The sequence below is a fragment of the Alligator mississippiensis genome, chromosome 5 (assembly GCF_030867095.1).
Source record: "Alligator mississippiensis isolate rAllMis1 chromosome 5, rAllMis1, whole genome shotgun sequence".
NCBI classification, from domain to species: Eukaryota; Metazoa; Chordata; order Crocodylia; family Alligatoridae; genus Alligator; species Alligator mississippiensis.
Genome location: NC_081828.1, coordinates 15,980,670 through 16,001,775, shown reverse-complemented (window position 1 = coordinate 16,001,775; position 21,106 = coordinate 15,980,670). Strand labels below are relative to the sequence as shown.

At 48.5% G+C, this 21,106-nt stretch overlaps 1 protein-coding gene across 1 annotated transcript in view; it reads right to left on the bottom strand.

Moving 5' to 3' along the window:
• PGM1 (phosphoglucomutase 1) overlaps positions 1–10,424 on the bottom strand; it is a 49,255-nt gene extending 38,831 nt beyond the window's left edge. Inside the window, exon 1 of the mRNA XM_014593891.3 lies at positions 10,117–10,424. Within this exon, the coding sequence (XP_014449377.1) occupies positions 10,117–10,362 (246 nt within the window). The 5' untranslated portion in view covers positions 10,363–10,424. The remainder of the gene's footprint in view (positions 1–10,116) is intronic.
• Between the last annotated feature and the right edge of the window lie 10,682 nt (positions 10,425–21,106).

Genomic DNA, 21,106 nt, shown 5'->3' with positions numbered 1-21,106 from the left:
TGCCTGACAGCAAGGAGGAACTTTGCAGGTTTCTATAGAGCTGCTGGCTTACTGCCAATGGGACAGGGACAGGGTTGGAAATTATGTTTCATGGCAAACAGGACAGGAAGGAGAGAGGTGCAGCCTGCGCTCACTTCCAATGAAACTGTCAAGATTTTGGGACACAGACCATGCCTGTGATTCCTTTTACAAGCCCTGCCAGCACTCAGCACAGTTCAAAGCATGACCTCAGCCCACTCCATTATCACAAAGTGTATGATAATGGAACGAGGGGGTGGGGGACCCACTTGAGAGCTATCCAGCATCCTCATCCTTCAGGAAGCCACTGCAGCATGTCAAGTGCACCCCCCCTCCATGTTACTATTACTGGCAAGTTTATGACTCACCCCTGCAAAAAAAAAAACAAACCAAAAAAACCCCCCTTTTCTTTTAATGTTTAAAAACCAAGCGATATCTCAGATCCTCCCAGAATATCAACACTCAAACCTCTGAAAACCAGGAAATGAAGTGTGAAGGCACACACCAATGCAATCTTAATTTTAACCTGGGACTTGGCAAGAGACACTGGGGTCTATTTTAGTGCACTGCAATTGCATTTACATTAAGTGCATCTGCATTGTTTGGTGTGGATATTATTTGGAGCAACTTAATACAGTGGTGCTTATGATTGGAGGAAATCTAGGGAATCCTGCCCTTTGGCAGGGATCCAAGTTACACCCCCGCCTCCCCCCGAAAACAAAAAACAGCTGCAAAGAGAAGTATGGGGGATATTAGGAGGGATGCATTGTGACTCATTCTCATGACAAGCTCTGTAGGATGTCAGTAGCAGACCAGAGGAGCAAACTTGCTCCAAAGATTGTCAGCAAGGAGGCAGGAGAGAAACATGGTGTTAACAAAGGGTAGCGAAAGCCCTGTATTAAAAGGAATCCTGCAGGCAGTCATGAATGGGCAGTAAGAGGAGGTGGAGAAAAAGTAGAATTTAGCAAGGGCGAGGTTGTGTCTGGGGACATAGGCTCAGTGTAGGGAGCTCAGCTGAAACAAACTTTGTCTCAACATAGAAAAGGGGTTAGGTGCCATGCCACAGTGGCTGTGTGCCCTGTTCTGACAGGAGACATGTTCTTTTTGCAAAGGCAGAGGGCAAAATTTGTGTATTTTGGAAATACTGGGTCATTGTTCAAAAAGAGTAGAGCTAAAGTTCAGTTAGTTTAGTGGGGGCCAACCTTTCAGCAGGACTGCCACAAGTTTAAACTTGTGTCCTCTCCAAGTGCCACTCTGATCCCCTTTCTCCTGCCTGATTTGCCACTAATTCCTGCCCAACCTGCTGCATGCCACACACACAGGCTGCCTACCCATGCTGCAGGTTAGCTACCCTGAGCTAGTGTACGCCTTAGCTCTGTATTTCCTGATAGTTCAAATTTGACAGGTTAAGGTTTTCAAACTTGTTTTCAGAGATCTGAATGTCAACTGAATGCAAAGTTCAGGAAGGATCTCAGATGCCACCAGAGAACCTCACCTCTGGATTAATGATTTTTTTTTTTTGTCTTTCGACTGATAAAAATCAGGAACAACTCCACTGAGGTCAGTGTTAGGTTAACCTAAAACTTGTGTGACAAGAGATTCAGCCCCCCAGGCTATAATTATAGCTCTGCTATATGGCTGTTTCTGCAAGCTCAGCAGATCCCAAATGCCAGACTCGAGATAACAAGGGTATCTCCAATGGTGATCGTGACAACATTTGCAAGAAGAATAAGGGCCACAGCTTATATCTACCCATTCTTCTTTCCTGTGTTTGGGGCATTCCAACGAAATGGTGCACCATGAAAAGTAGAATAATGTTACTAATTTATTCTATCCTCTTCATTCCTATCTGAAATATAGCCTCACGCATTTACAGTGCTGCCTCTACCATGTTAAGCTGGTTATTTCACAGAGGACGTGGAGCTCAGATTCCAAGGAGGAAGAGGGCTCTGCACACAACAGCCAGTAGGGAGGGTAGGTGGTCAGGAAAGAAAGCAGAGAGCTGCAGGTGCTGACACATGACAGTGTTGATGGAGCGACTTTTCTTGGATTTTACTCTATAGTAAGAAGCAGACACAACTCAAGCTGGCAGTCAGAAGTAGGTTGTACTGATCACTAGGTAGGGTGGGGGAGAAAGTGTGTTCAGCAAATGCTACCCCAGGATGAAACTGAGTGAGTGAGCACGCTAAAGTTTCACCTGGCAGTTACTACACATTTTTCAAGGGGTAACATCTAACTCTGGACTTCAAGCCTTTAACCTGATGTGCTGTTTTATGAATCCGACTAAATTCCATTTACCAGCTTAATGCAGCTGCTCAACAAAAAAACTGAGATAGAAAGTTCATTATCTAGTAAATAATTTTCTAGCCATTTTAACTATATGAAAAATTCAGAACTAAAAAGAATTTGAAAACATTAACTCATATAATTGCTTAAATAAAAATGTACAGTTATGGCATACCTTCCTCAGTAACAAATGATGTCTTGAGTTTAATGTAAAGGCCCTATTATATAATCCTTAATATATGTAGATTCACTACTATAAATCAGTGAGAAAGACACTTTCTCAAGAAAAGTGCAAAGTACAAGTGGAAAAAGTTAATTAAAATTAATTATTTAAATGGAAGCTTTCCATCTAGCGATTTAAATTGCCTTGATTTAAAAATCAATCTACCCCGACCAGACAAACTGGAAAAAAAATCTTATCACCCATGAGTCTATGACAAGTCAAAGGGCAATTAGTATCATCAGGTGCCTTGACTGACAGACCAGGAAAGTGATAGACACTGAAGCCTGGCTGAGTAACAGTAATATCCAGCTTTTATTTAGTGCTTTCTAACAGTAGCATTCAAAGCACTTTACAATGGAGTTCAACATCCTTATTCCCATACTGGATGCGGAACCTGTGGCACAAAGGGGAAATGATTTGCCCAGGGTTTCCCATGAAGCTAGTAGCCAAGCTCAGACAGAAGCTAGGTCTTCTGAAGCCCAGTTCACTACTATCTATCCACTGACCAGACCAGGGCTGTCCAACAGGGGTTAACATCAGCCCCTGGCTCCTACCTGACCACTGCTGCCCCTTGCTCCAGCTGCAGCAGCAACCAGGGGCTCAGGGCTGCTCCTCCCTCCCCTGGCTTTCCCTGCCTGACCCAACCTCAGGGGCCAGGACAGTGCAGCCCAGCCCAGCCTGCTATGCTCAGTGAGCCAGCAACCTGAAGCACCTGTAGCACAGGGGAGCTCACGAGGAGCTGCGGGTGCTACAGCATAAGAGTGTGCCTGTGTGAACAATGCAGCATGGTCAGGGAGCACCCGCACACCTGCATGGCATGGCCCCACTAGTGCAGCCCATGGTGTGCAGCTCCCACTGGTGTGGCTCATTGGGCATGTGGCTCCTGCTCCCTTAGACACTGGACAGCACTCCACTACAGCATAGTGCTTAGCATGAGGCAGAGTAACAAATAGGAAAGGAAGGCCACTGGGGAGGCTAAGAGGAAGTAGTGCAAGAAAGTTAACTGTCTTCAGAAAAAGGAGTGCAAATGTTCCTACGCAGATCAATAGGACTGGGTTTCCTGGCAGATAAGATGGAGATAAAGGAGCAGATGAGTAGAGCAACAAAAATGAAGTGTCAGAATGGAAAGGGGGTAGACCGCACTTCTGTCCATCACGAGAACTATTCCTTGGGAGGAGAGGGTTACAAAGCCGTTCGTCGCACAAACCACCTCCCTTTCATACGTATAGTGTTCTTAGTGGAAGCACTGTTTTCACTTTCCCAAAGCAGTCAAACGCGGCATTTGTCAATGAGCTTAAACAAAACAAGCCCAGCATATACATGCAAAGCACAGTCCAGGACTTGGTACAAATGCAACAGAATTGCTCAAAGTTGGATGCTTTCCAGCTCTACCAGGCTATTTGCTTGATGGGAGACCAGGGAGATAATAGATCTACTGAAATGGTAGCAGTGGGCACTCGAGAGAAGGTAGCACAAGTGGAAAACTAGAACCGTATTAGTCTCATGATCGGACCTATATTCATCACAAGGAAGATGGAATTTTTACCTACATTTGAGATAAATTACTACATAATGTCAATTCTGACTCTCAGTAAGAGGCAGGTGGTGACAGGGACAGCTCAATTTATATTCAAGCAACAATATAACTTGACACAGGTCCAAGCAAAGGTCAGATACTAAAAATACAAGAATATGCATGAAAAAGCTCTTGACACAACAGACAACTCTCTCAAATACGCAGGATGCACAGAATGACCCTTAGATAACTGCAACAAAACAGTTTTGGTTTTAGTTAACATGCCGTGTTCTCATACTAGTTAAATGGAACAGCCGTGGAACAACCATAATTTCCAACAAGCCAGTCCAATTTATAGCCCATGATTAGCCAAGATAAATCTTTAGGAATATTCAGTTTGGATAAGATAATAGACAAAATTAACACCATCCCATCATGCTTACCCCTACCTAAAACTAGTGATCATATGGCATGGAGCTGTAATGGTGTCACCAAACTAGGACAACTGCTAGCTGGGCAACTTATCAGAAAGTCCTGAAACAAAAATGGTACCTGTCATCATATAAGGCCAGGCCACTTGGCCTCCCAATACTATACGGCTTTGCGACAGATTAATTTATGGTATAGATTAGGGGAAGGCAATTATTTTGAGGGGAGGGCCACTTATTGAGTTTTGGCAAACCATCGAGGGCCACATGACAGGCACCCAGAGGCAGATAAATATTAATTTTCTAAATTTTTTAGGGACCCTGTGGGCCGGATAGAGTGGCCTGGTGGGCTGCATCTTGCCCACCCCTGGTATAGATCAATTCCACTGCAATTCCTTATCAGACAAGTTGGTTTGGCTACAACCAACTGAACAAAACTACAAACAGAGGATTTATAACTACAGTCAAAACCTATCCTCACTGTCTGCATATTAGCTACACATTTAATTTGCAGTAGTCCTTTGGAAGAACTCTTCATTTCTACACAGATTCCCCTAAAAACTATTCTAATAAATCATTTCCACACATGCACAGACACGGCACCACCACTTTCACTTCAGTTGTCTGGACAACTCTGTGTTCCTAATTCTCAGGAATTTATTCACTAGTCTTGCGCTATTTCCTGTTTCCCAAAGCAACCAATCAAGCTACTGTCCGAGAAGCTCTTCTCTTAATTAAAAAGAAAAGTAAATTCCTAATTCTCACGGTTGCAGAAAAAAACCGTGAAGCAGGTGTACCTTCTATGTTCAGAAACTGAGCAGCAAATGAAGTTAAATAAAAATATATTAAAACAACTGCAGAACACATTCACTATTTTTAGTTGACCCTTATTTCTTATGGACATGACTCATGACTTCTGAACACAGGTTTGGCAGTGCTAGAGGTCATCTCTGTTTCATTTAGATCAATACAGTTCAAACAGCCAGTAATTGCATCAAATTGGCCTGTTTTGTGCAATGTATCTTTTCCTAGCTTCTACAGGACACATCTTGTACCTTGCCCTATCTAGCACCAGGAATTTAGACTTTTAAGTAACCTTTAAAAAAAAAAGGAAGGAAAGAGAGAGAGAGATAAAGAAAGAGAGAGACATCAGTAATGCTGCATATTTGGTTGGTCAGTCTACATTTGTATCTTATTTGAAAGAAGTAAAAATAAACAGAGATTCCTTTCATGGCTGCCCATATCATTCTAGATTATTTTTCTGTTTCCTTTAGGAAGTGAAGTATATCTTCGGTTGCAATACTACCATATTTCTGCTTGAAATCTCTCTGGCTATAGCCAAGCAGTTGATGTCTTATAAAGTAGTTGTTTGTTTTTAAATTAGTAATACAGAAGGAAAGGTACAAGAGTAAAACTTGTGAAGAAAAAGAAGAAAGAAAAAGTTGGAGATCATGTATAGGAGGCAACGTTTCCCATTTCTTCTCAGAGTCTAATTCTGTCCTAAGAATGACCCATCTTAGGATAAAAACATGTCACCCGACATCACATTTATCCTGCCATAAACATTTTTATGGCAGCACAACATTTTTTATGGCAGCCACGTACATAGCGCAACAAAGGATACCAACAAAAAGGTACTAAATAACTGTGCTACTTTATTGTGGCCAACACCTGTTTGCTCTGTGGCAGTAGAACACCAGCTGTCCACACTCTCCTGCCATCCCAGGCAAATACTCTGGGGCCTGGAGGCAGCAATCCTGTGCATCCCGAGTAGGAGTGGGCCCCTCAAGCCCCCAGAGCACTTGCCTGGCTTCCCCTGCCTGGGGAAAATCTCCACAAGCAGGGAAAGCCAGCAGGTCCTGGCATGGCCCTTATACTGCATGACCTGGTGCTACAGCCAGGAACAGGCTCCAAGTAACCACTGCTTGTCTGAGTGCACATGTGTACAGGATTGCACATGTGCATCATGTCTGCACAGAGATTGATTGAAATATCCACTGGTCTGTTACCTTCACCCCCTCCAAAAAGTAAAATTGTAACCACAAGGTAAACAAGCATTTGATTTAAGGAGGATCCCTTTTCTAGATAGCTACTGCACTTCTGAGTGAACTGTAGGAAGGACCTATGAGGAAGACAGCCTTCTAGTCCCGCCTGAGGAAACAGCTGCTTAAATTCAGCCTGCAGTTCTCACTTCTTGGCAGTGCTGGAGTGGACTGAAGCACTGCTGATGGAGTACTGAGTGATCAGGGTCCTGGAGAAATGCCAGATCCCACTAGACTCCTAGGTACACTTCCAACATGGGACAAACCAGTCTTTTATCCTGCAGAAACTAATTCCACTGCTTGCTTATTCATGAGGATCCAAAGCTCTCTCTGCTGGCAGTGCAGCTATGCACGTATGCTACAGATGAACATAAAAAAATGCTTCCTTGCTATCCCACTTCCTTTTAAAATGAAAAACCAAACTAAAAAAAAAAAAAAGCTCCTGTTTTTATTTTTAATCTCAAGAGAGTTGCCCCCCTCTACTCTCTTTAACAGCAGACACATGAAGAAGTCAATTCTTGGTGAGGAGTAACAAGCCCAGGCACAAACTGAAAGCGAGTTGCTAGGACAAGGAAATCATAAAAGACAAGAGATATCTTCAACCACTAATTAGTTTTGTCCTGTGAGATGATACAAGTAACTTTTACTGCTTTAGTGACTAACTCCTATTGAAGTCAGTGAAATTAGTAGGAGTTAGGTACAACTATTAAGGGATGTAGGTGCCTAAATTCCTACCCTGTAGCAGCAACTGTGTACTGTGCAACTAGCAAGCATCTTCAGCTCAACCCACCCATGTCTCTTTATCAAGGCAGCCTGCAACTAGGCCAGTGCACAGCTGTCTAACAAGAGGCCAAGTTTACTGTCTTGTGCTGCTGAAACCAAATCAGAAGAGTGAGGAGGCAAGCCACCCAAAGCAGCAAGATGTTTTCCATTTTCATGCTCCCCATGGAAGACCCATTGAGGGGATGTTGTCTCCACAAGGTACCTCCAACCGAGCTGTCCCTAGCAGCATCACACCACCAAGTTGGCAGGCAAAGAAAGACATCCACTGACACAACTAACATTGATCTTGATCAAGTCACTCCAGTAAGAGAGAACAGTCCCACATATTGAAATCAGATACCTCCCTTCATCCCAAATACCTCATGTTTGGAGTTTTTGCTACTAAATTATTTATTATTTTGGTCCTGGGTATGACCATTAACTGCATCTGACTGGAGGGTCTGGTGGCAACATGGTGGAGCTACCTGTGGCGGGTAGCTCTTATAAAATACCAGTGTTGCAACCTCCAAAGTAAGGTAAGTACAGGGTACCACAAAACCTGAGCCCCCACTGCCTTCTGGGTACTCCTTGGTTGGAGAAAAGCTAAGGGACATTACCCTGACAGAAATGTGCCCTTGCTGAGGCATTAGGCAGTCAGCAGCAGTTCTTCTCCAATGGTCTCTGGCATCAAGACACGGAACACCTCAGGGCTCAGTCTGGCCTTTGGACTCTGTCTCAATGGCCTTAAGGGAGGATGGTAAGTCCTAGGCAGCCTCCCTTCCTCCATACTCTTGCCTAGGTTTATACATTGAAGGGGTGGGCAATTATTTTGGGTGGAGGGCTGCTTACCGACTTTTGGCAAGCTGTGGAGGGCCACATTTCCCTCTCCAGCACAGGGAAGCAGGGATAGCCCCAAGGCCCCAGGCCAGAAGCCTCTGCTAAGCAGGGGCTTCTGGTTGGGGGGATGGAGCAGGGCTGGGTGGATCTTGCTGGTGGGTCCTGCTAACGGCTTCCCTTGGGTCCTACTGCCCCTGGCTCCTGTCATCTTTGACAGCCAGCCAGGAGCAAATAAATATTAATTTTCTAAATTTTTTAGGGGCCCCGCGGGCCAGATCCAGCCCCTGGGCTGTATTTTGCCCACACCATCTTTGTGATGGTTGCAGGGCTCCATACAAGTGGATTTATCAGGCACCTGACTACATCTCTTACATGTACGCCATGATCTACTATTTATTTATTGATCTACTATTTAATTGTTTATTTTAAAAAACACAAAAAACAAAACAAAAAAAACACTCAGTAGCATGTGGAACTGAACACATCAGGAAAGTCACACATCTCCCTGTTTGCAGCCATAGACATCAGGTGTCTTCAACATTTCACCTATGAAACCAGTTTTCTGAATTACCATGCACATCATTAGAACACAATTACCAACTACCTTCTATTTCATGCATTAAAATATACATTCATCTTAGTCTCCACTTGATGCATCAATGTGTCAGTTCACTTCCACTTCATAGATACAGAATATTACAACAACTTCCTGCTTCTCCTACTACCCATTTTGTAAGGTGCAGACTTGCCAGGAACTTTTTTGACAATGTAACAATTACAACTTTAGTCTCCCTAAGTGGTTACAAGTCAGTTATACTTTCTATCTTTCTTCAAGCAAATAGGCCTCAACAGTGCAATGGTCACTTGTGTTTAGGCATAAAGCAGCATAGATTAGCCTTCCTTACAAGCATACACTAAAGACATAACAGCACTACAGGGTGGTTTGAGCTGAAGATGTTTGCTAGTTACACAATACACAGTTGCTGCTACAGGGTAGGAATTTAGGTACAGTTATTAAGGGATGTAGGTGCCTAACTCCAACTAAAAAAACTAGTTCTGGTTTTGTTTTGTTTTTAAAGCATTTTAAAATCTGTGAATAACCCAGATTATAAAATAAACCTGGCACTGTGTATCTCACAGCCAAAGGTCACCTAGTCCAACCCTCTGCATGGTCTGCTGCTCCTAAACCATCCCAAGAAAAACACCTGTCCGCTCAGAAAATGAGACAGATCCAATAGCTCTCCTAAAGAACTTGCTTCTTTGCCCCGTGTTTAAGAGACGTTTCCTAAAATCTAATTTTAATCTGTTTTCCTCTGGTTTATTGCCTCTTACCCTGCCTTCTGGGCCAGGGGAGAACCAAACCTGCCTTTCAAATACTTGAAAAGCTGTTCCCATGTCCCCCATTAGAGTTGCTTCCAAGAAAAAAGGAAGTTTTCCATGAAGATCAAAGCCACTAAACATAAGGACATAAAGAACTGCCATTTACAGGGTCAGACCCTAGGCCCATCTTGCCCACCACCCTGCAGCAGACAGCAGATGCTGAAAGAGAGGGAATGGGGCACGGCCTGGGTTTCTCCCCCGTTCCTCTCTCGGCCTCCAGCATTTCGGGTGTAGGAAGCTCCTGTTCTGAGACCGTGCTCAGCAGAGACAAACGCCCCTTTCCTCCAAGGATGTGTCCAATCCCTTTCGAAACTGGGCGAAACTCTCCGCACCTGGGGCCCGACCGACCCTTGCAAGGTGCTGTTCCTCCGTGCCTGCCACTTGCCCGGACCAGCGGGCACACGCCGCCCGCACCAGGTCATGGCAGAAGCCCCGCCGCCCCTGGGACCAACATCAGGGTGACCTTTGGCTGCAGCTGGGGAAACCGTATCTCTGAAGCCTCAAAGGTTACCTTAAATGTCAAGGAGCAGCAGAGGCCGGCCAAGGGCGAGGCAAGAGCGGGGCCAGCGCGGAGCCCGGGGCGCCCCTGCCCTCCCTATCCCCAGGCCCCAGGCGAGGCCGTACCCCGTTGGCGGCGGCGATGCGGATGATGAGCTGGATGGCCTCCCGCATGTAGAAGCGCCCGTCGCCGCCCACCACCAGCGCGGCCGCGGCGCGCTCGGCCGGCTCCACCGTGGCCAGGATGCTCTGGATGAAGTTCTCGGCGTAGTGCGGGCTGTCCTGGAAGACCTTGACCCGCTTGCGCAGCCCGCTCGTGCCGGGCTTCTGGTCGGCGTACGGCCGCGTCTGCACGCTCACGACCTGCACCATGGTGGCGGCGGTGCTGACACGTCCGGGCCCGGCGGGAGTGTGGCCGGCCCGCCCGCCCCGCACTCCCCAGCCCGGCCGCCCTCGCTCCACCCCCGGGGCCGGGCCGCGCCTGTGCAGCGCAGAGCACCCCGCCCCCGGCCCGGCCCGGCCCGGCCCCGCGCCCTCCTCCGGGGCTGCCAGAGAGGGGAGAGGGCGCTCCGGACACTGAAAACGTGGCCTGTTGAAGCTGGTGGATGCGGCGAGTTTCAAGTGCAAGGTCCTGATGTCAAGGCATGAATGGCATTACGTCATGTGCTGAAACGAGACCTCCCGGAATAGGTTCAAGCGGAGTTGGCGATGTTGTTGTTTTGGTTTGGGTTTCCCCCCCCACATGGCTTCAAACCTCCTGGAAACTTTCCAGCCTGGCTGTGGTGCGGGCCCCGTCCAGCCACGGGCCCAGCGCGGTTGTGCAGCCGGGGCTGGGGAGTTTGGTGCCGCGGGCCCAGGGCCCGGTCTCCAGAGCCGTGACAGGCCCCTTAGCTAGGGCTGCAATATTCCAGTTCCAAAAAACCCTGTCATGCGGAGGGGTATATGATTCACTCCTTAGCCGCAGTACCCTGTTTCCCCCAGTCCTGCAGCATCTCCCGGCTGCCCTGGCCCTGTGAGCAGTGCCACTGGCCAGGCCACGCAGCTCCCTGCTGCCCCCAAAGCTCCCCCGCCCCCCTTGCTCACTGGAGGGGCAGGTCCATCCCCCTTGCCTCCCCTGCCCTCCCAGAGCCTTGGTGACAGGACAGCTTCCCCCAGGGCCAGCAGGCGCCTGTCCCCCCTCACACGCCCACCCCCTCCACACATCCCTGCCACACATGCACATGCCCCTTCCCCTTCCCAGCCCTCAGGACAGTCCCAAGCCATGGCCCTCCAAACCCCCCATAGACTTACCTGCACGTGGCTGCTGGGGCCGCTCCCATACCTCTGCCTAGCTACATGCCGGCCACGTGTGTGTGCGCCCTGCCTCCACTCACACTCCCCCCAGCCCTAAGCAGCTCCTTGCTAGGGCAAGCTGAGCAAAACTTTGAACCTGAGCTGACCAGGATCATGGACATTTAATCGTTTGTTTTTTTAAACACCCATATCAAGATCAGAGGAGCCAAAAAGAGGATATGTCTGGGAAAACCTGGACGTATGGCACCCCTAGTCAATGTGGCCCATAGGCTGAGGCTGGGCACCCCTGCCACAGACAGCCCCTCAGCAGCTCACAACTTGAGTAATTCAAGCCACGCAGAGCTCAGCTTTGGAGCAGGAGGCTCTGGTAGCTGGTGAAGCACTGCCTGTCTGAGAAAGGTCACCATGGTGTGTAGAGCAATGGGAAGTGGGAAGGTACAAGGCAGGAGAGATATGCATCTTTTAGACAGACTAAGATATAAACAGACAATGAGCTTGTATGAGCTCCTTGGCAAGGTATATTTCTGTGGCACTAGGGTATGCTATTATCAGGGCATTTTACAAATGTTACAAGAGTGTAGGTTGTAGCCGTGTTGGTCTAAGGACATCGGCAGACAAGGTTCTTTGGGTGAATCTGATATCTTTTATTAGACCAACTTGACTAGTTGGAAAACAAATTAGCAAGCTTTCGGGTTTAAAACCCCTTCCTCGGGCTGAGGAAGCCTTCTGCAGTTGGTGTGTGCTCTTCCTGAAAGCTTGCTAAAAAAAATGTTTCCAATTGTTTAAGCTGGGCTAATAAAAGATATCAGATTCACCCAAAGAACCTTGTCTGCCTTTTGCAAATGTTAGCATTTATACCTTCCAGCAGCCAATGGAACAGCATTCATTTAAATGTTACAGGTGACTCCTATTTTTTATACATATGTAGAAACAGGGAAGTGCTGACATTAAAAGGAAAATAAATCACACTAGTCTGATTGATTTTGTCATATTTTGACAGTAGGTTGCCAAAATTAATCTTTGTTCCCCTAAAGCCCTAAATCCTTCTCAATGGATTTGTTGTGGGTTGAATTAAACAGACAGAGACAGCTATTGATTTATGAAAGTTGTAAGAAATGCTAAAGTTTATGAAGCCTTCACCACACATGTACACTCATGCAAGGTACAGGGGATTTTGGTGGTTATTTCATATATTTCATAGACACTAGGGCTGGAAGGGACCTCGGAAGATCATCGAGTCTGGCCTGCTGCCCCAGAGGCAGGAAGTCGGCTAGGGTCAAAGGATCCCAGCAAGATAAACGTCCAAATGTTTCTTAAAAGAGTCCACAGTAGGTGGCTCTCATTGCCAGTACCAGGTCGAGCAACGCTTTGCCTGTTGTCGGTCTATAGACATCTTGAGTCAGATAGAGTTCATCCACGTGCATGAGGAAGCTTTGCGACCGTTCTGATTTGGCCAAGTGCTCTTCCCACGAGATGTCTGGGTAGTTGAAGTCTCCCATGACAACCAAGCACCAGGAGTGTGAAGCCTCAGCCAGTTCCTTGGTGAATTCCTGGTCGAGCTCTATTGCTGTGTGAAGATGGGCAGGTCTGCATCAGAGAGGAAGGGCCAGGAAAGCTGGGAAGGCAGGCCACAAGGAAGTGTCAGGCCCACTTTGAATCCAAATGGGAAGTATAACCCTAAAGAAAGCCTAGTTTTCTAAAGCTGAGTACCGACTGAAAGAAGTTTGGATCCATGAGCCTGGATGCTGACTCTTGCGCAAGTCCTTCTGCATTCAAAAATTCTTTGTAACTAAACAGGCCTGTGTCAGAGTAGTGAGTCCACCGTGAATTTTTGCTAAGTAGCACAGGCTGCTGATCTTTGGCTAACACTCAGGTCAAAAGGGATGCAAGATATAAGCTGTTAATGGTATCACTCTCTTTTTAATGTTATAGATACAATTGCTACAGCATGTATCTCACAGGTATTACAGTGCGTGCCTCATAGGAAATGTTCAATTGATGCACACCTAATTTTGCAGTTGTCATTGAACCCTATAGGTAGTGAATGCCTGACCCCTGTTAGGTCACTGGGGGTTTTGCCACTGATTTCTGTATGGCCAGGATTTCATCAAATACATGTTCCAGCAGGACTGGCCCAAGGGCAGCCCCTAGCCAAACAACACCTGCCCTAACTCCAGCTCCTTATGGTGACTTTGCCATCCCACCTGCCACACCTTGATGGAACTGTACTTTATATTTCTGTTCCTCAGAGTCTCTAAGTATTTACTGACTCTGCACTTGGGATAGCTTCTCCTTCATTGCTGGACCCCCTTGGTCTGGCTTGCAGCAACAGATCTCCAAAATTCACTACCCCACTCTGTGCCCCACTGACTTGCACCTGCTTCTTTCTAATTGATCAGGCCCTGCTGGCCCTATTCACACCTTTGGGTACCAACTTGCCTTGGGGCTTTAATCATGGCCTCCAGACACCTCCATAGCCACATTCATGCCTCACATCTTACTCTGGATTGATTTCTCTTGGCCCTATGGCCTGGTCTCTCAGCCCACCTGGCCCTTGGTCCTGACAAGGCTCAACCTATTTCTATGTGCTCCCAGCCCTGTCTGGATTAGTTTCTTAGGGCTCTCTGGCCCTGTCTGTTTGTCAGCCCACCAGGCCCTTGGCCGTCTCTGCTTTAGCCTGTCTCTGGGCCACTCGTCTTGTTCCAGCTTCAGTCCTTCATCCCAGGCTTCCGCCCTTACAAGCATGGGTTTCAGGTCCCAGATCCCAGGCACTGACTTGGCTACACCGTCTCCTGGACTCCAGCTCTGCTCCTCAGTCCTGGCCTATCTCCAGCCCTCCAAGTCCATGACTCCAGACTAAACTGCTATCACAGAGTGCCCCTCCAGGCACCCTCATAGCCACAACTCAAGTTTTCAGTCAAATTTAAATACAAAACACAAGCATAAACCCAGTGGTCTTTAACATAATTTCATACCCCACCTGGGTCTCTACACACTGTAAACCCCTCTCTAGGTTTCAGCTTCCCTGCAGCAGTTCCTTCAGACAGGATCTCCTATCTGCCTTGGCTCAGGGCTATCTGGTTGCATGTACCCCCCCCCCCCCCGCAGTTCTCTTACTGAGCCCAGGTGCCCCACTTTAGCCAGAAGTGGATTAATGCATAGGCCCATGGGACCCGGGCTTAGGGGCCTCTGCCAGTCAGGGGCCCCCTGGGTGCTTGGGGATCCTCTGGAAATGGCAGGTTTCCCTTGGCAGGTGGGCAGCATTCCAGCCTGCAAGAGGTCCTTGGGGCTGGCAGGAGTGAGACATGGGGAGTGCTCTGTGCATGTGCACAGCCATACGCATGCACGTGGCCAGATTGAGACCCCCATGGTGAGGGAGGGAGTGGGGAAGGGGGCAGGGACTGGGGCTGAAGGCACTCCCAGCCAGGGCAGTGAATAAGACCCAGGGCTAGGGCGGGGAGCGGGGTGCAGCTGTGGGTGGTTCATCCAGGGAGCATGGGAAGAGGACTGGGGGAGGGGGGTGGCTTCCCGCTGCTGCATGCATCCCCCAGGGGAGGCATGGGGGGGCATGTGCCCCTCCAGATTTGTGCGCAGGGCAGATGTGGGCTGCCCACTGTAGGCTTAGGGCTCTCCACTCCACTGCCTTTGCCTGGGGAGCCCCACACCAACTGTGTGCCCCCGCCCAGCAGCAGTGGGGGTGGCGAGTTGTGCTTTCCACTACCAGGTGGGCAGGGGACATGTGGCCAGTGTGGGGCTCCCAGGGTAAAGGCAGCAGGGCAGAGAGCCTCAAGCCCACAGCGGGCAGCTTGCACACACCCTCACTCTGCTTGGTCCTGCTCTGGCCATGGTTGGGGGAGCTAGAGGGTAGGGAACAGGGAGGAGAGGCGGGCATGTGCCATCCCATTCTCACCCCTGCCAGGTCCATTCAACCTCCCCCATGGGGCATTGAGGCCTGCCCTGCTCTTGGCAGCTGCAGCACCAGGAGGGAAAGGACCTTACTCCCTTGCTGGAGTCCAGCTCCTGGGACTTGGGGCCCGGCTGCAGGCTCAGTTTCTCCAGGCCTGGAATAGTCCTGTGGCCCTGCGCTGAGCAGAGGAAGGAGAGTGGAGAGCCTGGCCCAGAGACTACCCAGCCCTGGGCAGCCAGAAAGGCTCACACCTTCCCCCTCAGGCCAGCTGGGCAGGCCCAGGCAGCTGCCCCTTGGCACTTCTACATGTGCTGCAGGGGTGGGGGATGGCACTTTAATGAGTGTGCTGCAGCATCTCATGTATCAGAGTCCTAGCACTTAAAGGTGGTGGTGGTGGTGCTTGAACTAAAGCTCATTCAATGAGCTTATTTATTAATGTGCCATGTAAACATTTAACAGGTCTATTTATTAATGCTTTTTGATACATTCATGTTTATAATGGGGTGTGGGAGGCCTCCAATTTTCTGTTTGCCTAGGGCCTCAATAAATCTTAATCCACCACTGCCTTTAGCACAGTGCCCTGCTCACTCTTTTCTGTTGCAGTTTGGACAAGGGAGCTGCTTCCTCTAATGTAGCTGCCTTAAGCTCAGCTGTCCCCACCTCAGTGCAGCTCCAATCTGCTGCTTTCCCCTCCTTAAGTATCAGGGGTTTGGTCCCATTACGATGTAGCGATCAGAAATGGGTGCCTTCCAGTGTGACCTCTTTACCTCAGTTTCCCTAGCAAACCCAGGTGATGTAAATGCAGCCCAAAGGGAAAGGAGCGTAAAGATGATGTCATGTCCTTTCTGCAGTGGCGTGAGGGGGTGGAGGGAAGACTATGGTCCCCAGGTGCCGGCCTGGTGGGGGCGCTGGCTGGGCAGCCAGGCCATAGGCGGATTAATGCCCGTGCAAACTGGGCACACGTGGCCGGGGCCCATTCCAATTTGGGGCCTTGGGATCCTTACCAGCAGGGAAGTGAAAGCCACAGTTTAAACTCGGTGCCCATTTTCGGCACCAAATTTAAAACTGCGGCTTTCACGTTTGCTTCCCTGGGAACTGGATCAGGGTCCTCTCTTCCACCAATGGGGCTGGGGAATGGAGGGGCAGGGCTGGGGTTTTGCCCGAAGAGCTGTGCCTGCAGGCCGGGTGGTGCCACCTCTGGCAGGGAGGGGGCCGAGCCAGGCTGGGAGAGTCATGCCCTACCTGGAAGGTGGGCAGAGGGACGGTTGGGGCTGTGTGGGGAGTGAGACCACACCGGTTTAGCTGCTGTGCTCTGCCAGTGCTTTTGCGACCCCCCCCCCCCGGGTCTGCCATCGGGTGATGGGGGGACCCCCTGCCCCTCTCTGCGATGAGGGGGGTAGACCACTCCCTTTGTGCTTTCTGGATCCTGTGCAATTATACGGCTGAAATATTCCCCCAGCTGCTGTACCTTCTGCAAGCTTGTCTCTGGCTCTCTGGGATGCATTTCAGCTCAGAACTCCCCAGAAATAGGGAAGAACAGTTCAACATTAGGGTGAGACTCTGACAGAGTTTCCTGCCCTGCTGCCGATTTCCTGTATAATTGGACCAACTTGCTTTAGGCTTGTCTTCAGATTAGCTAGCATGTGAATTTACAATGTATTAGCCAAGAGTGCCTTTGGGTAAGGAGTAAGAACCTTATGTTTGCTTTAAGGTAGGTAGTAGTGTACTACCTACTTTATCATGGAGTAACTTCCCCATCTAGACAAGCCCTAACTAAGACTATAGTCATGCGCTCACCCTTCCTGCCCCCAATCCATCCCCAGCATGCAGCCTATATGGAGACTTATAAAGGGGACGATATAGAGTTTGTTCAGTCAGCCCTATGCTGTTCATGAGCCAGAAAATGTTCCCCTGGCCTCTTGTAGCTCCTGCAGTCTTTGTATACTGCCAATGGCTAGATCAGCACCTTGAAGTTGTCACTGATGTATCTACTGTCTGTTCAGTGGATGAAGTGTCTTCTGTTTATTTGAGCTAAAATGTAAAAAGATATTATGCTCTGACTCTTTTTGTTTCTAGAATGAATACAGCAGAGACTTGAATGGGAAGAAATAGAATCACAGTGAAACCTTTTAAGACTTGCTAGTTTTTTGCCCCTGGGAACTAGAGATACTCATCATCTTTGCAAGTTAGCTTGCTTCTATTACACACCTAAAATATGAATTGAAGCACTCAGGGATGACTTGTATTTTTTTCCTGTATGAGATTAAAAGTGGCTCTCGGTTCAGTTCCTAGTATGTAGGTGTCCCAGGAAATCAGCATTCTCTGTAGAGGTCAAGGATTGGGTGAGTATAAACTCCACCTTGTTCCTCCATTTATTGTGGTGAATCCTAGATCTATAGTTTAGGTTGCACTCCACCAGTGCTATACAACCCTTTCACATTCTTTTAATTTTGGCTTGAAAAACTGGTTTGGCTTTAAAATCTGCCAAGCTTTCTCCAGAGACAACAGAGACTATTCTATAGTCTAGGGAACGTATGTCAGTGCTTTCATCACCTGTCATTGAAAATTTAGCTTAGTTTGAATGTTGTATTTGCAGCTCCAGAGTAAGTCATGGGAAAAGTGGATACTCAGCAGGCATGTCTACATGTTCCTTAATGCACTATAATTTAGTTCCTGTAACAACAGGTACTAAATGCACTATAAGTGGAACTACTGCACATTAGCTCAAATGAATGCTTTTTGTGTGACACTTAATGCCCATTGGGCTAATCTACTGCGCATTAGCAGTTTTTGCCAGCCATGCTAATGCACAGCAGAATTAGTTCAATGGTCATTAAACGTCTTGTGTAGACAGGCCCAGCATCTCTGAAAATCTGACTCCTGATGTCTTCATAGATTCATAGATGCTAGGGTCGGAAGGGACCTCAATAGATCATCGAGTCCGACCCCCTGCATAGGCAGGAAAGAGTGCTGGGTCTAGATGACCCCAGCTAGATGCTTATCTAACCTCCTCTTGAAGACCCCCAGGGTAGGGGAGAGCACCACCTCCCTTGGGAGCCCATTCCAGACCTTGGCCACTCGAACTGTGAAGTTCTTCCTAATGTCTAGTCTAAATTTGCTCTCTGCTAGCTTGTGGCCATTATTTCTTGTAACCCCTGGGGGCGCCTTGGTGAATAAAACCTCACCAATTGCCTTCTGTGCCCCCGTGATAAACTTATAGGCAGCCACAAGGTCGCCTCTCAACCTTCTCTTGCAGAGGCTGAAGAGGTCCAGGTGCCCCAGTCTCTCCTCATAGGGCTTGGCCTGCAAGCCCTTAACCATACGAGTGGCCCTTCTCTGGACCCTCTCCAGGTTATCCACATCCCTCTTGAAGTGTGATGCCCAAAACTGCACACAGTGTTCCAACTGCGGTCTGACCAGCGCCCGATAGAGGGGAAGTATCACCTCCTTGGATCTGTTCGTCATGTATCTGCTGATGCACGATAAAGTGCCATTAGCTTTTCTGATGGCTTCGTCACACTGCCGACTCATGTTCATCTTGGAGTCCACTAGGACTCCAAGATCCCTTTCCGCTTCCATTCCACCAAACAAGTCATTCCCTAGGCAGTAGGTGTGCTGGACATTTTTCCTCCCTAGGTGCAGCACTTTGCATTTCTCCTTGTTGAATTGCATTCTGTTGTTTTCTGCCCATATGTCCAACCTGTCCAGGTCTGCTTGTAGTTGTTCCCTGCCCTCCGGCGTGTCCACTTCTCCCCACAGTTTTGTGTCATCCACAAACTTCGACAGAGTACACTTCACTCCCTCGTCTAAGTCGTTGATGAAGATATTGAAGAGTATCGGTCCAAGGATCGAGCCCTGCAGGACCCCACTGCCCACACCCTTCCAGGTCGATACCGACCCATCCACTATGACTCTCTGGGTGCGACCCTCTAGCCAATTCGCCACCCACCGGACTGTGTAGTCATCCAAGTCACAGCCTCTTGTTTACCAGTATGGTGTGTGATACCGTATCAAAGGCCTTCCTGAAGTCTAGGTATACGACATCAACCCCTACTCCTGCGTCCAGGCATTTTGTAACCTGGTCATAAAAAAAGACTAGATTAGTCAGGCATGATCTACCTGCTACGAACCCGTGCTGGTTTCCCCTCAGCGTAATTTGTCCTGCCGGGCTCTCGCAAATGTGAGCCTTGATAATTTTTTCGAAGACTTTGCCTAGGATGGAGGTGAGATTGACTGGCCTATAGTTGCCTGGGTCCTGCTTCCTCCCCTTCTTGAAAATGGGGACCACACTGGCCCTTTTCCAGTCCTCCGGGACCTGGCCCATGCACCACGAGCGTTCAAATATTACCGCCAGTGGCTGTGCAATGACGTCAGCCAGTGCCTTCAATACCCTCGGGTGGAGCCCATCCGGGCCTGCCGACTTAAAGGAATCCAGTTCCTCCAAGTGACTCTGCACCATCTCAGAGTCTATGCATGGCAGTCTGGTGCCTTGCAGCTGCCTCTCTACAATCCCAGTGAGAGCCTTGTCCTGTCCCTTACTTAGGAACACTGAGGCAAAGAACTCGTTGAGGAGTTCAGCCTTGTCCCGCCTATCTGTCACCAATTGCTTCTGCCCATTTAGTAGGGGTCCTATTCCTCCCTGGGCCTTCCTTTTACTCCCTATATATCTAAAAACAATTTTTTGTTATCCTTTACTTGGGATGCCATCCTCAGCTCCATGGTAGCTTTGGCCCATCTAACTGCCTCCCTACAAGTGCGAGCAGAGGAGGTATACTCCTCTTTGGTAATCTCTCCCCATTTCCACTTTTTATATGCTCCCCTTTTAGTCCGCAGGCTGCCCTGAAGCCTCCTGGCCCCTTTCCCTCTTTTTCCTCGCATCAGGATCGTCTCCCTCTGTGCCTGAAGAATCATTTCCTTAAGGCACAGCCACCCTTCCTGGGCTCCCATCTCTTCAAAACTCCTACTCTGCAGTGCGTCCTTGACTAATCGCCTGAGTTCATTGAAATCAGTTTTCCTAAAGTCTAACACTTTCACCCTACTAGTTACCTTACCCACTGGACACCTTATGATGAATTCTATTATTAGGTGATCACTGTCCCCCAGGTGACTACCAATCTATAGGTCCCCTACCATATCATCCCCCGTTGCCAATACCAGGTCCAGTAAGGCATTCCCTCCAGTGGGACCGTGTACCTCCTGCGTCAGGTGGAGGTCCTGTACACAGGATAGGAACGTGTGTGAATGGTGGGACTTTACTGTCTGGGTAGTTTAGGTCCCCCATGACTACCGCCTCCTTAGTTTTTATGGTCTCCGAGAGCTGCCTCAGGAGCTCCGAATCTAGTTCTTCCCCTTGGTGTGGGGGTCTGTAGCAGACCCCTACTACCAAATCCCTTTCTCCTTGCCCCCCATGTAACTTAACCCACAATCCTTCTATTTTCTCCTCCTTCGATTCCGTCTTGATGAGGGTCGAAGTATATTGCTCATTGACATAGAGCACAACCCCTCCCCCTTTCTTTCCCACCCTGTCCTTTCTGTACAGACTATAACCCTCAATATGTACTGCCCAGTCGTGGGAAGAATCCCACCAGGTTTCAGATAGCTCTGCTAAGTCGTAGGTGTTTTCTGCAAGCAGGAGCGCTAGTTCATACTGCTTGTTCCCCATGCTCCTAGCATTAGTATATAGGCACTTGAGCCAGTATATAGACTGGTGTGACTTGTGTGCTTTCCTTATCTGCCTTTTTTGCACTCCTTTTAAACACCTCATTTCTGCATAATATCCACTCTCCTCTCCCATCTATTTTCAAATTAAAAAAAAACAACACCTAATCATGTAAAATAGTCATTCACCTGAGAGTAACTGGCATGAAGGGCTGAACAGAATAGTTATGTGCAGCACGAGAGCTAAATAGTTTGTTC